This window comes from Atta colombica, unplaced genomic scaffold, assembly GCF_001594045.1.
Source record: "Atta colombica isolate Treedump-2 unplaced genomic scaffold, Acol1.0 scaffold27, whole genome shotgun sequence".
In the NCBI taxonomy this organism is placed as follows: Eukaryota; Metazoa; Arthropoda; class Insecta; order Hymenoptera; family Formicidae; genus Atta; species Atta colombica.
In genome coordinates, this window is record NW_017259370.1 from 2,658,031 (window position 1) to 2,675,605 (window position 17,575).

Consider the following 17,575-nt stretch of genomic DNA (forward strand, 5'->3'; position numbering starts at 1 on the left):
CAATGAACATTAAGCGATGGCAACAACAGTGATGAAAGCATATAACTAAAATGTAAAGATGCTATGGCGAAGGTTCCTGGCAAGGACGAGGAAAACCCTTCACATTTTATCGCGCAAATAAAGGCACGACGTTTGCATATATACGTAATGCATATATTTTTCTAAACATAATGCCAGAAACATACTCGCGACTTCAAATTTAAATATACCAGTATCTTGTTTTCTTTTTCGCGAACTGAATTATAAATACACAAAATGGAAATGTAAGCGTAAATGTTATAAGCTGATCGTCCATTACCGGGAGCCTGTCAAACTAGAAAGAAATTCGTGTCATTAAAAAACGAATCGAAAGGAGGAACTGTGATACGATTGTTTGGGACTGTTCGGGATTGATTGTCACTAACAGAGCGACAGTCCTCGTACATCTTTTCATTATGTCTTTCAGTCGGTAGTTTATTTGCTTGAAAGGACAGCCAGCGACAATGGGAACAGATGTTGAACGGAGTTGTGTCTGCAGGATACTCGGGGTACTGGACCTGGAAGACAGGACCTGGAAATAAAGGATTAAGATCCTCTTCCGTCTTACGGCCGATGTCGATGTCTTCCAGTATCTGCATACATGAACGCTGGTACCTCGATCATGGCCGTCGAGATGTGACGTCTTCTCCTCGCATCGTTACTTTACGATTACGTACGACCTGTTTCGCTGTAAACTGAGGTGGCGTTACGCGACGCGATTTCTTTTCTATTATTTCACCCAGAGAAATTTTCTCCGATGATTATTATTATTATTGCTTGTTAAAAAACTATGCGCGTATTTTGTAGTAGTATCATCCTCAGCGTAACACCACCTCTTTTATAACATCTCTCGCGGCGACACGCAGTAAAGACGACTTTTCTCCTAATGCCAATTATAATCTTCTCAGAAATAGAGTAAAACTTCTTTAATGTCCGTTTTAACTGCAAATTTCTTGGGAAGAAAATAAAATATATATCGTCTTATAACTATCCCTTTTACGAGAACAACGTATTGTTAAGCATATTGTGTTAAAATTTTATCTTTAATTTTAAATTTATGTATAGTTTACAATATTTTGTGCAGTAGCTTAATGGACAGAGGAAAATGGACGAAAGTCATCTATACGCGGGTTGTCGTGAGCAAGGGTGATAACAGTAATGATGGGAGATATCGCGAGGAGTGCCGATTCGACTATCCCTTATATAATCTCATCATTAAGAAGACATCAAAATTAAGTGAGGCAACAGGTTGTGTGAGGAATAATATAAACAGGCGAATCGGCGGATCTCGATCATGAGTAAGGTCAATAAGAAATCACTCTACGCCAGCGACACACGTCACCAATTTAGCGGGCAGTGTCGGCAGAAATGTGGGAAAAATAAATAAAAATAAATAAATAAATAAAAAGAGATCAAGGGGAAAATGCATCGCGATCCACTGTAAAACGTAGCCGGGACGAGTTCGACTGCTTTCTATTGAAAATGGATTTCGGTGACACACCGAAAGCCGAACCTTGGACGAACCTCTTGGAATGGCTTCCTGTCGGTCCGAAGGTTGACCTTCGGTTTGATAGGCTTGAGGAATATGGGATACAGACCACGTAGTACTCACCTCATGTTGATGAGATATTGTGCCAACGCTACGGCGTCCGGGTTCCCGGTTATGGTGATCGTGCGGTCCGTTGCTCCGCCCTCCCTCTCCTCACAGTTGCTGATTCGGATCATGGCGCCGGAGATCTGACGGATCTCGGCGATCTTAGTACCGCCCTTCCCAATGATGCAACCGATCAGCTCATTTGGCACGGTCATCTCATGCGTCTGATTGTTCGCCGCCGGTTGCTGCCTGTTCGTGTTGTTCGTACGCAGCTGGCTTCCAGCCAATGCAGCTAACGCTATGCCATCAATTGCGCAAATATTAGAAAAGTTTCTTCCTGAATGTTGGTCGTAATGAAAAGTTCACGAAAAAGTTTTCCTTTATAAAACTAGAAACCAGTGAGGCAACTGGAAGAAATACGTTTGTATAAGGCTGCTTCTATAAATTAGTTGCATCAAAGTTGAATTGTGGCTTGCTGATGCTATCGTTCTTCTTTCAGTTCTACTCTAGAACCAATAAACTTTAACTAATGTTTGTGAGAACAGTTCATAGATAAATTTAACTTCTCATTGCGGTATACGAATCTGTATTAACATAACTCTTAATCGGTAAAGTTCGTTCACAGGAAAAATTTATTGCAATACCACATTGATTATTATCAACTTAATTTTGAAATTTCAACAGATAGTCTATTGTCAATTGCTTTATAAATTGTGTTAACAATCGTAAAAAATGTACAAAATTATAAATAATTTTTAAAAATATATCAAAATAATTGAGAAAATTATCAGTTCAAACATGTAAATTTGTTTCTTTGCGAGATGTAAGAGTCGCGAGACTGATACCACTCAACATCATACAATTCAATATATACCACAATGAAAATAAAAAGATAAAACGAGTTTATTAATCTCTTCTACATAATTTTGCGAAACAAAGAACAACATCAACAGGATACGGGGATTGCCAACCTACAATTTCTTTGAAGACATGTATTGACTTACCTGCTGGATTAAGACCACCAGTATTTGCCGGTGTGGCAAGACCTCCAAGGCCTAAGGCTGCTAGTCCAGCCAAAGGATTGCTGCCCAGTTTGCCCATCTGTAACAACGACGAAGAGATCCATCGTTCAAAAATGGGGGAGGGGGAGGGGGGGATCCGCGTCGAACAATCACTCGGGGTGCTTAAGAGGAGATGGGGTTTATGACGACACCGAGAAGTATATCTATATATGCTTGAACATGTTCGCCACCTCGCGCATCACGCTCGAGAATTTCCAATTGCGAGCAAGAATTCTTAGCTCAGGGGCAGCCTCGCTGAGAGAGAACGTTCGATTCTATGTAAGAAGGGGGACAAGTGATATCTTTCACAATCGACAATTTAATTAGATCATTCCGGACTCATTACGTCGTGACATAATCAACGCCTCGTCCCGACTTCCTGGGACCGGTCCGACGGCTTCCTCATAACGGGCTCTACGATAGCCATTCGAGCGTACCGTTTTTAATTACATATATCGACCTAGAACAAAGACTTCAGTGTCGCATAGATAAAGTTTGAACGACGTTTGTTCTTACTCTCTCTTATGTGAAAAGTTTACTAGAATGTTAAATTTATTTTTCGCGTATCAGTGTATGTTATGTCTTTCCGTGTCAATAAATTGTTAATTCGATATAGAAACTATTGTAAAATAGATTAAGATTCGAAAAGACACTCTAGTAACAACTGACATCTAAGAGAAAATAAGATTAAATTCCAATACTTGTACAAATTCCAATTGTTCAATTTTTAAGCGTTTTGAAATCTTGGCCGTATGTTATATTCGATTTATTTATTTTTGAAAATACTTTAAATTTCATTTTTTAACAACAAATAATCCATCGAAAAAATTCCTTTGCTTCATAATGTATACGGAAATTGAAGTAGAACCGTATCTACCAGTCGCCTTAAGCAGTCTACAACATTCCATTCGAGTTTATCGCAAAAATATAAAATCTCGCATATCTCTGAAATGCATTAAATTGATAAACGGCAATATATCTCGGAAAATTGCTCTGGCAGGATAAACGGTACACAGAATGGCCGTCAATAAGATAAACTATTTCGAATCGCGTTGCGTTAGTTCGAAAATCGTGGCAGAAATTACTTAGGGACAGCTTGATGAGGAAGGGGCGCTCAGAAATTACAGAAAGAGAGAGCGAACGAGCGCGGAGAGAAGAAGGATGTTTATATCCTTGTATTCTCGCGATACCGTTAAATCGCACGAAATGTAACGCAGCAATTCTCTTTGCACCTACCGTTTCCACGTTATACAAATACTTACATGAAGTTTAACATCAGTTTATTTGCACCGACAAAGATTTTATCGCATTTCATCAAGTATAATCCACTACTATTCCTATTAACGGCATGTTGCAGTTACTATTGTAATCAGAAGATGACTAAGTATTCTAATAATTAGTCATAAATTATTTTGATTGGCTGTAATAATTATTTAGTAAACATTAAAATAAGCTAATCGTTTGAAGCAAATACAAAACGTTTGAAGAAAAATTGTATCTAATTACTAATAATGATATATTCTATTTTTATTTTTAAAAAGGATGAAATGAAAGGTAGATAGGAAGGGATGTATGTATGTACCTTAAACGAGTGATAATACTTCATTCTCTATATCACTGTTATCAACTAAACTAACTTATGTGCAAAATTTCTAAGCGCTGTTGCACTGTATGAAACACTGTCTGAAATTAATATATATTAAGATAATATTTACATATACATATATAGATATGCATTATTAATATATATTATCTTAATATATACGTTTATATTGTTATGATATAGAAATATGAACATATAAAATTTCTAACGTCAATAGTTAATGACAACCGACGAATACTCTATATTTGCTGAGTTTTTCAATCGTCCGTTTTATCGGATATATTTTCAGTAATTGAAAATTCAAGATAAGGAGTTTAGAATGTTTGCAATCAATAAATTATCTGAAAAATATTAAGGGTCTATTCACGAATATGTAAACGCCTCGTCTCGTAGACAAACCGTCCCGACATGATCTCTCAAATGTGCTTAACTGGTGGAAACGTAACAGGGCAGCCCACCCTTACACGAACTCGTCGCTGACTCTTAGCTTAAAAAGTGCCGGAAGCCATGCTATTCTAAACAGGACGCCAAGAGGACAATGAGCAACTCAGGATGGAAGTGGAAAAACGAACAAAACATAACGCGACAAGAGAGATATTAAATGCGTGTACACGTATTTATGCTCGCGTAACTTATCTTTTATTTCTCACGAAGTTAAACAAAGGTTTACGTACATATAAATAAATGTAATTGGTATACTAAACAGATCAGCGTTTTATCGAAAATAATTTATTTAAAAATCACTCAATAGTTTGAAAGAAATTAATATTTTTCAAATATTTTTTTTATTTCAATCAAAACATTCGAAATGTTTCATCTGGAAAATACATCATGTAAAATTTGATTTAAATTTCATATAGTTATTATTTTTATTATTTCTCTTAATTTGAACCAAAACTTAAACTTCCTAAAATCATAAAAAAAATGTATTTAATCCAATTTTATAGCAATTTAAATAAGTCTCATAAATAATTTTAAATCTATTTAAAGGCAAAAAATATTTTTTAAATATAAATTTAATAATTTTATGACATATATAATTAAAATAAAATTTCACAAAACCTGAAATTGGACAATTGTATTTTATATATAAAAAGCGAGAAATAAAAGAAACAATCAGAGAATTAAATTGAAATTTTAAATATGTTTTTTTCCCTATGTTCTCAGTTGATTCTTAAAGGAAATCAATTTTAAAAAGGTTGTGATCGGATAAGGGAAGTCAATTTTAAAAAGGAGAGCAGGAAACGATTTCTTATGTGAGACCGTGTAGAGATAAACAGAAATAAAAACACAAAATCAGAGACAGTGTATCAGGAGAAGAAGCGAAGTAGTAACCGTGTACTGTAAGCCGTAAGAGTTCATCAAGCAGACTGAGAAACTGAGAAAGTATTAAAGATGGGATCGTGAAAGTAGATATAAAGCGCAATAGTAATAATATATCTAGGTAATCTACCTCTTTTCGTGCCACGCATGCATGTCCTTGTTCGTTTGTGACTTTGTCATAATTTATTATTTATTTATCGCTTCTACAAATTAACCCCACCCTTTCAGCCACGTCTCTCGAAGTTAACGGACAATAATCGAAACTGGAAGAAAGGAAAATAAAAAACATAAAACAAAAGAAAATAAAAAAATTGGTCAAATTGTAATATATTTATGGATAATGGGATGTATTATGGTATAGACACGTTTCTTTTTTATTGCGCATTTTGTGTTCGTTTGTTTCGTTTCCGGGTAGCAAATCGGACTCGAGGAAGTCGGGCTCCGTGTCGGACGTCGGTCGTTGAAGAGCGCACAGAAAGAGAAGATAGGACAGAAGGTGAGACACGACGACACGTCATCCTGATAATGCTTTATGAAAATATTTACATGATTGATCTCAAAAGTTTCGCCATAGAAGATTCGATAAAAAAGATAACGATTTTCTATTTATAAAAATACTTTAGGAAAAATAAACATATTTTGACAAATCAATAAAGAAAGAATATAGGTCATTAATTTTTATCTATTTTAGTGTAACGTAAAATTTAACTTATATTTATGTTTTCAAAGCGAAATGATAAAATTTACCAGAATTATATAATCACTATTAAAAGGCAAAAGATTGAAACATTTGATCTGGTACTCCGTACTCTCATATTCGGATATTGATATCCGAATATGAAAACACAAAAAGCAACCTTTTTACTAAATTAAAATATCAACCAAGTTATATAAATATATCAAACAACATAACAAACTGTCGTAATTAAAATATTGAAACAGCATATTCGACTGATAAAACTTCCTATTGTGTCTCGAGAACAATTCAATTGATCAGGCATTTATCAGAGTGACGTTTCATGGCATCTGCCGATCGATCGGCCGGATGAGTGGATTTTTAAAGCACTACCATAGTAGCCCGGAATTAGAGCGTCGGCTATTTGGTGATTTGGTCTCCTCATTGATCGCAAGCCGTTCGTTGAGACTTGTAGCAGTAACATCTGGGACCTTCTATACGTCTCTCTCTCACTCTCTCCCTGACCGAATCCAACGACAAGCCATGACAAATCCATTGTGCGACCCGTGAGCAAGCATTCATGCTAAGCAGGCCCGATCGTTTGGCGCGAGGCTCGGAACAAATCCCCATTTTGCCTCCAAGTTCCTTCCGAGAGAGCGCACAAATTGCTGCTCTCGGACGATGATCGTATCGAGAAAACTGGGCTATTTATCTGCTTGATGCAGTACGTCTGTGCCGAATACATATTATAGAGACCGATCAATTCTAATGTGCATATCCTGTATTTTTCTCATCTAAAAATAGATGTGAATGATAGGAGATAAAGATAGATTATACATAAAAGAATAAAACAACTAATTGATAGTTCAATACGATCATCAACGGAACGATATAAATGCAGTGCACGACCAAAATTTTCAGATACCAAGTTTTAGATAAAAATTTCAAATTTTACTTGAATTTGCAATATTTGTCATTAAAAAAGACGCAAATCGATTAATATAAAATAAGATCGATTAACATTGAATAAGAATAATCAGTTCCATTTTATTAAATTTTGTCAATCCAGTTCTCTTAGAATTGAATTGACAAAAATCGAACTCAATCGCATAAATATTAATTATTCATTAAAATCAAACTAACGAATTTCATTACTTGATATCGGAGCTCACGTCGTACAATTGCACTCTTTGTACATAGCATGCATCTTAATATTTCTCTATGCACTGTGAAGGACGGCAAGCAATATTTAAGGTGATCAACCCACTACCAAATGCAAGCATACACAAAGGAGACACGAGTACATACAGATTCAGGTTGAGCTTGTTAGAAGCGTGGATGAATGTCTATACAATTTAGAAAAAAAAAAAAAATAATCCAAAGAGGAAAGCATGCACGTAACAGCTCATACGGATATAAAGCAAAGCTAGAAAATCTCGCGTGACTTCGCTGATATCATAAAATTATGAAAAGATATTCATCTATTCTAAAAATATGAAAAAACAAGCTTTCTCATCATTTATTAAAATATAATTTATAAAAATTTCAACGAAATACATCGTGAACATTTCGTATTTCTGATGTGAGAAATCTTCCAACACCGAAGGGCAAAATAATTTCTGATGTAATCATGTTGGAAGTTATTAAATATAATTACAGCATGCTTTATTTCGTTCCATGTTATGTTTAATTAGATGTTTCTGCAGTCGAAGTCATGCGATTAGATAGAAAATGTTTGAAGGTATGTACGGTCAGAGCCTAATCGTGCGACAGGATCCTTTTGATCGCATCTTCAAGCAATCGAAGATAAGAATATTGTGACATGAATATTCCTGAATAGAAAGCTCAAAACCGTACAGGGATATCGAGCAGAAAAGCTGAAGTATGATGCATATATGCGGAGGGAGACAGAGGACAGCAAAGAGGGAAAGGATCAAGTGACCTAGATAATAATGAAATATATTGATAAATTGTGAGCTGCCACGACATTTGGTGAAAATTGGAATAATCTCGAATCCAGAATTACATTGAAGTCAGTGAAAATTCTTATCAATACATTGTTTACAAAATAATTATAAATGAGATACGTAAATATTTCAATATGTCTAAACATTATTTTTTTATTAATGAAAAAAGAAATGATTTTTAAAACATGATATAAGATATATATATAAACATTATGTAAACTGTTATTTCAGTTTCGAACGTAATATAAATATTTAATATATTTCGAAATAATTTCTAAAATATTTATGATAAATTTCATATTTAAAATATAGTTTCATCTGTATTTTAAATATGAAATTTATCATAATAATCACTACAGCCAAGATTCAATATAACAAAAAAATGTTAATAAAATTAAATCACAAAAAAGATCAAGGATCATGATTAAATAAAAGCATCACATTAATCTATTTCTCACAACACTCTTTTATCTTTAACGAAAACTACTGTTCAGTCGCTGTTGCAATAAACAAGTAACTACACTTGATCATTCATTTATCTATAAAACTTTCTACCCTCCGATTGCGCATTAACTTAACCGCAAATTAATCCCACTAATACCATGAACAAGTGTAGATTCATTGCGCAAGTGATTTCTCTTTCTTAACTACTATACAAAAAAACATAATAATATATAGATATGAAAACGTACTACAAATAAGAAATTTTTAACTGCGTTAATATTAGCCTTTCAACATATATTCAGACGTTTCTATTCAGATTTTCAGTTAGATCTATCTAGGTTTTTAAAGAAACAGCTTCGAAAGTACTGTTTCCCCGAGAACCATCTGATTCTTTCTTCGTAATCATTCCAACGTAAAACCATCTGTCGAGGTTGCCAGTTTGAAATTTTGCCGGATATATTAAGGATCGTACAATAAGGAGACACTGAATCGGGAGGGTATATTGATTTTTCGGACAAATAGAACGGAAATCCATCGTATGTATATTGTTACCCGGGAGATATGTGGTAGCCAGGTTGGTGATCAAGAAGGGGTGGAGGGAGAGGGTGGAGCACGAAAAACAAAAGACTTACGGCATCTGCCACGAGGTGTGCGGGCGGGAGGGCTGCCTGCAAGTGTCCACTCTTCAGCAGGGGGTCGGCGAGGCCTGCCACGCTGGCGTGTAAGGGGCTTGGGTGGAGAGGATGATGTGGGGTTGTAAGATGGGCCGTGGATAGGAGCGGGTGCCCGTGAGAAGCGGCGAAGGCCGAGGATGAGGGGTGGGCCGCGAAGGGCGAGGTCGTCAAAGTTTGGGTACTCAGCGAGGGCGGGGTGGGCCCGGCAGCGGGCGCGGGCAATGGTAATACTGTACTTACGTCCGAGTGGGCGGGCACCGCGTAATTACCCTGGATGGTGTAGGCTTGCCCACCAGCCAGGATCACTGGCCCACCGACTTGGGGTTTGGGGCGATAAGGGATCGTGGCACCTTTGGGAGGGGACTGAAACAGAAAGAAACATACGCACGAGTGCGAATACACCGATCGAGCCATTACATTTGGTACATTCGCGTTATCGCATCAAAAGATGGCTCTTTTATCCTATTAAAGTCCAAAAATGATACGATATGAATAAAAAAAAAAGAATTACTTTAGCGTCGAAAACTTTGTTTACAGCTGTAGTTACATGTATTGCATTTCTCTGAAGAAACTTATAAATAATGAAAAAAATTCAAATGTAATTATTGTTATGAATACATTGTTATGAATACATTTGTTATGAATATTATACTAATTTAATCTGTACTTTAGTAGGTTAATCTAACTCGTCATAATTCAATGAAATCATTTAAATACGTGCAATCTTTTCTTTTCAAGATTAAATCGATATAATAAGTATTGCTTTTAAGTCTCGATTGTTAATGCTTACTATTGTATTTATTAACAGATTAATAACTGTAAACTGTATTTCTATACCTATATGTTCAACAAAATTAATAGCATGCTTATGATTATGTAGGTTATTTTCGGTTATAATTATTACAAACAGTTTCTACAGAATCAAGTACTAAAGTGAGAACTATAACACTTAGAATGATCGATCATTATGACGTCGCAAAACGATGGTACGTACCTCTAGCATAACGCAGCAAATATGATATATGCATTGCGTGATTGCCTCGCTGGTACCGGATATGGTTACTGCACGTTCCGTCGAATTAGGCAGCATCTCGGAAGCGACTTGAATAGAGGCGCCAGTAACCTCCCGAATTTCTTTGATCTTAGAACCACCTTTGCCGATCAGGGAGCCGCATTGCGAAGCGGGAACAATCAGTCTGAGTGTGATGGGCGGCCTCGATACACCACCGCCACCTCCGGCACCGCTACCCGGAACATCGTGGAACTGAGAGCACCACTCCTCAAACTTCTTGCATATCAGCGTGAACGCCTTGAAGATCGAGTTCGTCGGCCCAGTGACAGTCACTATCCGTTCCGGACAGGAACCGTCGGAGATATTGATTTTCGCGCCGGACTGCGTTGGACGAACGGAAAAAAAATATTACCGATTATGAGTCTTCATATAATATGCACGTATATAAAGCTATTTTCAGCTTCCAATATTCGATAATCAATGCCTGCTATCCTGAGAGGTCAAGTTAGTGTATATTAGTGAGAAAATGATTAAAGTAGAAAACAAATTTAAAAGACTTGTAAATGTAATTTGTCCTTGATAGCTGAAACTAATAAAATAATAGACAGTAATAATTTACAAGCTTTCACGTAGAATATCATCTTATGATACGTGATGCGGTCATAACTCTTTTTTTCATTATCAGAAGACATATTTCTTCAAGAATTAATACTTACTTCTTCACGGAACCTCTTGACGATCTCTCCTTTTTTTCCGATAATGCTACCAACTTCCTGCAATAAAATAAAAATATTACGTTAATTTAAATACTATTTTTAGTAAGATTTTTTATTGTATATTAAATTCAATAACACAAACGCACATACGCTTGACTACTTATATTCTAAATAATGCAGAAATTGTTAACAAATCTGTTGATGAAACGAAATAGCGCGATATTGTAATATTTGTTATTTATTATATCGTATAATAAAAACATAATTGGTACAATACAATTACATATCAGTTATCAATCGATAATGATAGAATATATGTTCAACGCGTTCGCATTGCAGATGTATAATGTACAATTTTGCTAAACTAAATATATCGATATCATTCATTTTTGATATATCAGTTCGTTATGCATAGAAGGAAGTAACTGTGACATATACGCGATAAATGACATAATTGGCACGCAAGCTTATAATTAGTAGATATACACAAATAGCTGATGTCTACTCAGACTTCGTGTCTACTCTGATACCATCTGACCTCGGATAATGTCACTGTTAGGTTTTCGAAGCGACCAGCGGGTATATTCCTGCGCTTTCTCTAAACTTAGACGATGTCTCTTGGATGAAGTGCCAACGTTTCTAGCAACGTTAACGAGTTTCACGTACTTCGTGCTATCAGTTTATCGTTATCTGGTTTAGGAGGACCAAATTTCATGCATTAAAACAACGACTCGTCTGTTACATCGGAATATTTTATGAGAATGAAGTTGCGTGCCAGCTTAGGCACAAACTTATTCGAATACATTTCGCGATGCTGACCCTAATTAGATTTATATATTTCTATAGTTTTGCCGTTCGTTCCACGCGAATGTAAGTAAATCAGCGACGGCGACAGTCGTGAATTCCTATTGACGTGCACAAGGTAGCGCATCGGACAAGCGTCATCGCCGACGAATTAGATGCACGCCGAGGCAAATATAGCTGGAACAAGAAGACAGCGAGACGATGAGGGAAGAAGACTTGGCGATGCGCCAGCTATGAGGGTCAGACGACGATCGGCAAAATTCGCGAGATTGCAAGTCCTCGAGAGATCAGATCGTGTCGAGCGACGTTATCAAGTCAGGATAGAACGTCATGGCGGCTCCTCGGATATCGCTTTCGAGAGATAAGTATAGCCACGTTGCTGTACCGGTCAATAATTTGAGCGCAGCCTACTTTGATGAAATAAGATTAAAAGTTTTCCGATATTGTCCTACTTCTGTGAATACATCACGTCGCCATAAGAGGTGGAATAAAACGCAAAAGATAATGAATAATATACTATGATGAATGAATACATAGAATTTAAAAAAACCTAGCTTCAAGTGTCTTACACATCTTGAACGTTAATTTTAATTTGAGAAGCGCCAGCAAAATACATTTTAGTTATACGGTAAACGATAAGCAAATGAGAAAGATAGTTTTATTGAGCTACGAATTTGTCATCCAGATTAAATTAAATCTTTAATATTTGGATAAGACGGTGCAACAAAAATAAGAGATCTTTTGAGTTGTTCTACGATTGCAGGAATGATTCCTGAGGGCTCGCGTATATGATCGGTTGGCCAGTGATTCTGGCCGACGTCCAAACCTGCTGGAGTCCAGACTTGCTCAAAAGTCCAAAACAAAATACATTGGTGGCGAAGAAAATAAGAGGAAGCAGGAGAATCCTTCTTCTCAGTGTGTTTTGGGATTATCAATTGTCATCTCTCTCATAAAATGACTGGATCCAACCGGCGGGATTAGAAAGACATTGATGTGGCTGAGACGGAAAGAAAATATTTGGATAACAGTTACGAGTCGGCTTGTACTCGAGCCAAATATTTACACCATAATAATATCATAAGATCGAACGCGCACTAACGACCATGACTTTGTTCGACAAATGCCAGCATACTGTAATGCTGAAAATTAAAATAAAATTAGAGATGATTTCATGTAAGAGAGACTTACTGCTGTTTATCAGAGAAATTAAAAATATAAGTGATTGCAATTTTTTATTCATAGAAGTTTTGCAATGCTTTTTTTTGTTGGATATAGCTAAAAGAACTGTAGATCAAAATGTATCTCAGTTTTACGTAAAGGTCGGCAGTTTATTAAACTGTTTTTTACTGAGTTATATTGATTTATAGATCGTAGTCATTAAGAATGAGTCATTAGGACTATGTCATTAGAAGGATAATGGAAACACGATAATTCGCGATGCATCCGCCGATTGGCTTTCGGCCCTGGCCAGTGTCCAGTCTGAAGATCACGGTGCGTGCTCCACCAGCAGACATAATGCCCCTCTGGCCAAAAATGCGGCCAGACGTATTTATTTCGCGCGAAGGAGGCTGCCCGAGACTATCCGTTTACTCGTTTGCAGAGCTTCCAAAGTACGTTTTGCAACACGCGCGGCATTGGCGAGTCAAGTAAAGAGGCGTATAATTAATAAACGTCCGTGAGAGATCAATGTGTTCGCCATGTCTGAATTGTAACGTCAACACGACGACTTAAAACACTCGACATTGCTTGATTTGTTTTTGTTGTATTAAAACTATCGTTATTGTAAGATGTGATAAAATATAAAAAAAAAGGATAAAAAAACTTTTAATTTACGAAAAGTATAACTTAAAATATATATACAATTATAAAATTACAAAAAAGTTAGATGAATCTTGAATGTTTAGCCTAGAGAGACGTTCTGTTAAAATATTCCCAAGTATTATTAATTAACGAAAAAAAAATAGTCATGTAAAAGATGTTCGTAACCTGCTAATTGGATTAGTCTTGTACTAAATGTACGCGTAATTAGTAAGGTACTACTCTTTCCGTCATTAATCTTCAAACGCGAGTTGATTTTCATCCTGCTGTAACTAAACGCAGACACCTCGAGGGAAAAAACACGTTGACGAGGGGATGAACCCTTGGATACGCCGTGACGTAGTCGACATATCATCGTCGAGACATTAAAAACACGGATATAATGAGATTTGCCACGGAAATATTTTCTCGTACTGGGGATGCAGTGGTTCATTTAGATCTGGTGAGAGAATTAGATTCAAAGGGTTGACAGACTGTCGGGTGACCCTCCAAAAACATTAGGGAAGATGCCGGATGAGACTGACCCTCACACACGGCTTTAGATGACCAAGTATCGTTCAAACATGCAGGAACACGCAAAAATTTCTGTCGTACTTTAGCACGAATCCATATGAGTGCACATGTGTTTATGTGTAGTCTCTCTTACTTCTCTTTAGCTTTCTAATGTCGAAATTCCTTTCTATAATTCAATTTAATTATTCCCGGAGTTTACCAACTTGAAAAAATTCTAACGATTTGGTGTTGTCTCATCACAAATCTCTCGCATAACAATTCGATCAGATAAGTAAAATTGAACGTAGAGTTTGTTGGAAAACTTCTGCCTGTGTCCATCGTTCTAATACTCAGAAGAAAGAATTAACAGCGAATTGTAAAACTTGGCAGATGTACGATTGTTGGCGAAAGATCTGCGCATCGAAAGGGACATTGGCGTCTAACTGCTATGCGATTAATTACCGAGCCGGCGGACATTAATTACTCGTGCTACGACGAGCAGTATTGCACCTCGCGCACGATAATTAATTATAAGCAGAACGTTGGTAGGTGACGTGTTCCTAGAATGATAACGAGTACAGACTAAATAAACTTTGACACTTGTCGCGAAAGGTCAGTGCTCCCGTGGAGCAACTTTTCTGCAAAAAATTTTGTACTCGATAATCTCATGGATAATGTAACTGATATAAGCATCGAATTATGTGCTATTTCCCGGAAAACTTTCACTCTCACAATCTATAAGATGAAGTTTTCTGAGATAAGATCTATGAGAATTCCTCCCTCTTTCCAGATATCTATTCTTTTTTGTTATTATATCATATTCGTTCGTGGAATTCTCAATTGACTATAAAATATGTATGTATGTTTATTAACTATCAATAATCATGACTTCGTTGTAATTATGAATTTTTTTTTTAAAAGAAATCGATTTCACGGACTGAGGATTAACGACTAATAAGAGGAAACAAAACGGCTATTAAAATCGGATTTTTCATCGAGAAAATAATTGAAGATGAAATCTCAGATAAAGGTATCCATAGTCCGTGTGCCATTTTCGCAGATGTCTACAAAGGGAAGACGTAACATGCAGGGCAAAGAGCTGGAACGTGTAATGAAAATTGCTTTTGCCGATGACCATGAGTGCTCCTCCTTCCCTTGTCATCGTCGAACTAAAACGTTCGTGTAATTGCCTTCTGCTTCATTCCTGTGCATGATCTTTTCAATGGTTCTCCATTTTCCCCGTTTTTGAATCCGTCAACCGAGACTTCGCATGAAAGACTTCACCCTTTCTTTGAGGATCTCTTTCATCAATCTCTGCTTAAGTAAACCGACGATTACCTTACAGTTGTACCAACTGTAGCAATTCAATATATCACATCTCTCTCTTCTTTTTCTAAGGTTCTAAAGTTCCACAAATGTGACATTAACTTGAATCTCGGTTTAATTTTCTCTTTACCTTTTTTAATTCTAAAAATTACACAAAAAGATAAACACTAAGTGTAAGTTACATTGAGGTTAATGCTCGTTTCTCTTAATGTAGATTAACTTTAACTTCGATTCTTACTCTTCATCTTTTCCTAATTTTTAGAATTAGAAAAAGATGGAGAATTAATTAATTGAATCAAGATTGAAAATAATCTACATTGATAAAAAGCATAAGGCAACTGTTGATGTTATCGTCAGTTAGCTTAATCGAAAATTAATGAAAAGGGCTCAAAATATTTTGATAAGAATCGAAGGATTAAATAAAAAATATACAGACTTCCCAATATAAATTCGAAAGTCACGTGGCTTCAATAAACAGATGATGTTTTCTCTCGCCAAGTAATCGATTCTTCCTAATCATTTGCAATGGAATTTATATCCATCTTTATCGCAGCAAAGATTACTTTAAAATTTATGACCAAGAATACACGACCAATACAGTAGTCATGCAATTCCACGCAAATTCAATTCAATCTGCGTAATACCCAATAAACTTCGATGAATCTGATTTGAGGTGCTCAATGCTGCAAAATACGCAATATTGTTCAATGATATCAACGATTGCGGTAAATACCAATTTCTCATCGACCTTTCCACAGACAGAAATTCCGATCTCGCCGGAGTGGCCGATAGAAAATCTGTCAGTTTATGCGACACGAAGATCGCAATGTAGTTTACGCAAAAAACGACAACCTCGGATTCTTGGCATCGCGTCAAACGTTCGTATACGTTTCAGGACACATTGTCTGTCTCGTGCGTGGTCAAACGTGATTTCGAGAACATCTCCAATGATACGTTTTATTAGCAGAATTGTAGAACATTCAAATCATTTTTCAATAGAAGAGATCGCGCGACGTTACATACAACTAGTAATGACAAATGTGGCCTTTATAAGTCACCTCGATAGCGGTATTATCTCAGTGGTTAATTCTTAGATATGGTTTGTCGTGGGTAAAACTTATTTCCGTAATAATGACTTTGATATAACAAAGGACGCTAATAACGTCCTTGTAATTCCGGAATCTTATCTTCCACGCGGTTCCGTTCTTCGTATCGATTCATATCTGCGTTGTCGAATGATAACGTCGGGCTTGTAGAAACCAATTAAACAAAAATAAAATTAGGCTCCGTTATTTTAGTTCTCCGGACTTATACGAATAGCTGATGTAAAATAAGCTCGGCTTTCCCATTCCGGTGGAAGAATTATATTACGTGCCAGAATGCTGTGACCAGCCACAATGTGTCGAAAGGCGCGGTCGGCCTCTCATAAATAATTCACAGTAATTGTCAAAAAGAGAATACTGTAAGTGACAGTGAGGACCGCGAGTGACGCGTCTGAGATTTATCATCGCCACGCCAGCTAACCAATTATGTCTTTTTCTTAGAATTCCAGCAAATACAAGTTACCGCAGTCCAGGAGATTTAATACAGTTCTTAAGACGAAGTGAAAATTACAAAAAAAAAAAGAGAACTCACTAGATGTTAATCAATAAAGTTATAAATATTCTAGTATTCAATCACTTTTGTAATTTTCACCTCGTTTCAACTGTAATAAATTCGGAATGGCCGATGGCGAATGCTTTTAGACATTTTCATGTGTTAACATAAAAGTAAATCTAAGCTAATCATATACTCGATCAACAAACTCGGTCGACATGTTTTCAAAAATAGTTGCAGCATGCTTTCAATATTTTTTTAAAACAGTATGCATCTCGCAAACCTTTAAAAAATCATACATTCCGAAATGAGATACGAACGATAAATGTGATTTATTCCAAATCGAACCAATGCGCCTCTACAAACGGATATCAATTGATATCCAGTGGGAGGCTGTTTGATGCGAGATTTTGAACACACACTCGCACATCATGTATATATATATATATAT

At 36.3% G+C, this 17,575-nt stretch overlaps 1 protein-coding gene and 1 pseudogene across 5 annotated transcripts in view; one reads left to right on the forward strand and one right to left on the reverse strand.

Annotated features, from left to right (window-relative positions):
* LOC108689521 (poly(rC)-binding protein 3) overlaps positions 1-17,575 on the reverse strand; it is a 97,898-nt gene that overhangs the window by 6,642 nt on the left and 73,681 nt on the right. For 4 of the 5 annotated variants that reach the window (XM_018196310.1, XM_018196307.1, XM_018196306.1 and 1 more), the window contains exons 3-7: positions 11,089-11,145; positions 10,355-10,753; positions 9,319-9,723; positions 2,617-2,713; positions 1,631-1,910 (exon numbers count right to left, since the gene is read on the reverse strand). In XM_018196310.1, coding sequence (XP_018051799.1) covers positions 1,631-1,910; positions 2,617-2,713; positions 9,319-9,723; positions 10,355-10,753; positions 11,089-11,145 — 1,238 coding nt within the window. The remainder of the gene's footprint in view (positions 1-1,630; positions 1,911-2,616; positions 2,714-9,318; positions 9,724-10,354; positions 10,754-11,088; positions 11,146-17,575) is intronic. The other variant, XM_018196309.1, reaches the window with a different exon arrangement.
* LOC108689524 lies at positions 12,884-13,571 on the forward strand (annotated as a pseudogene).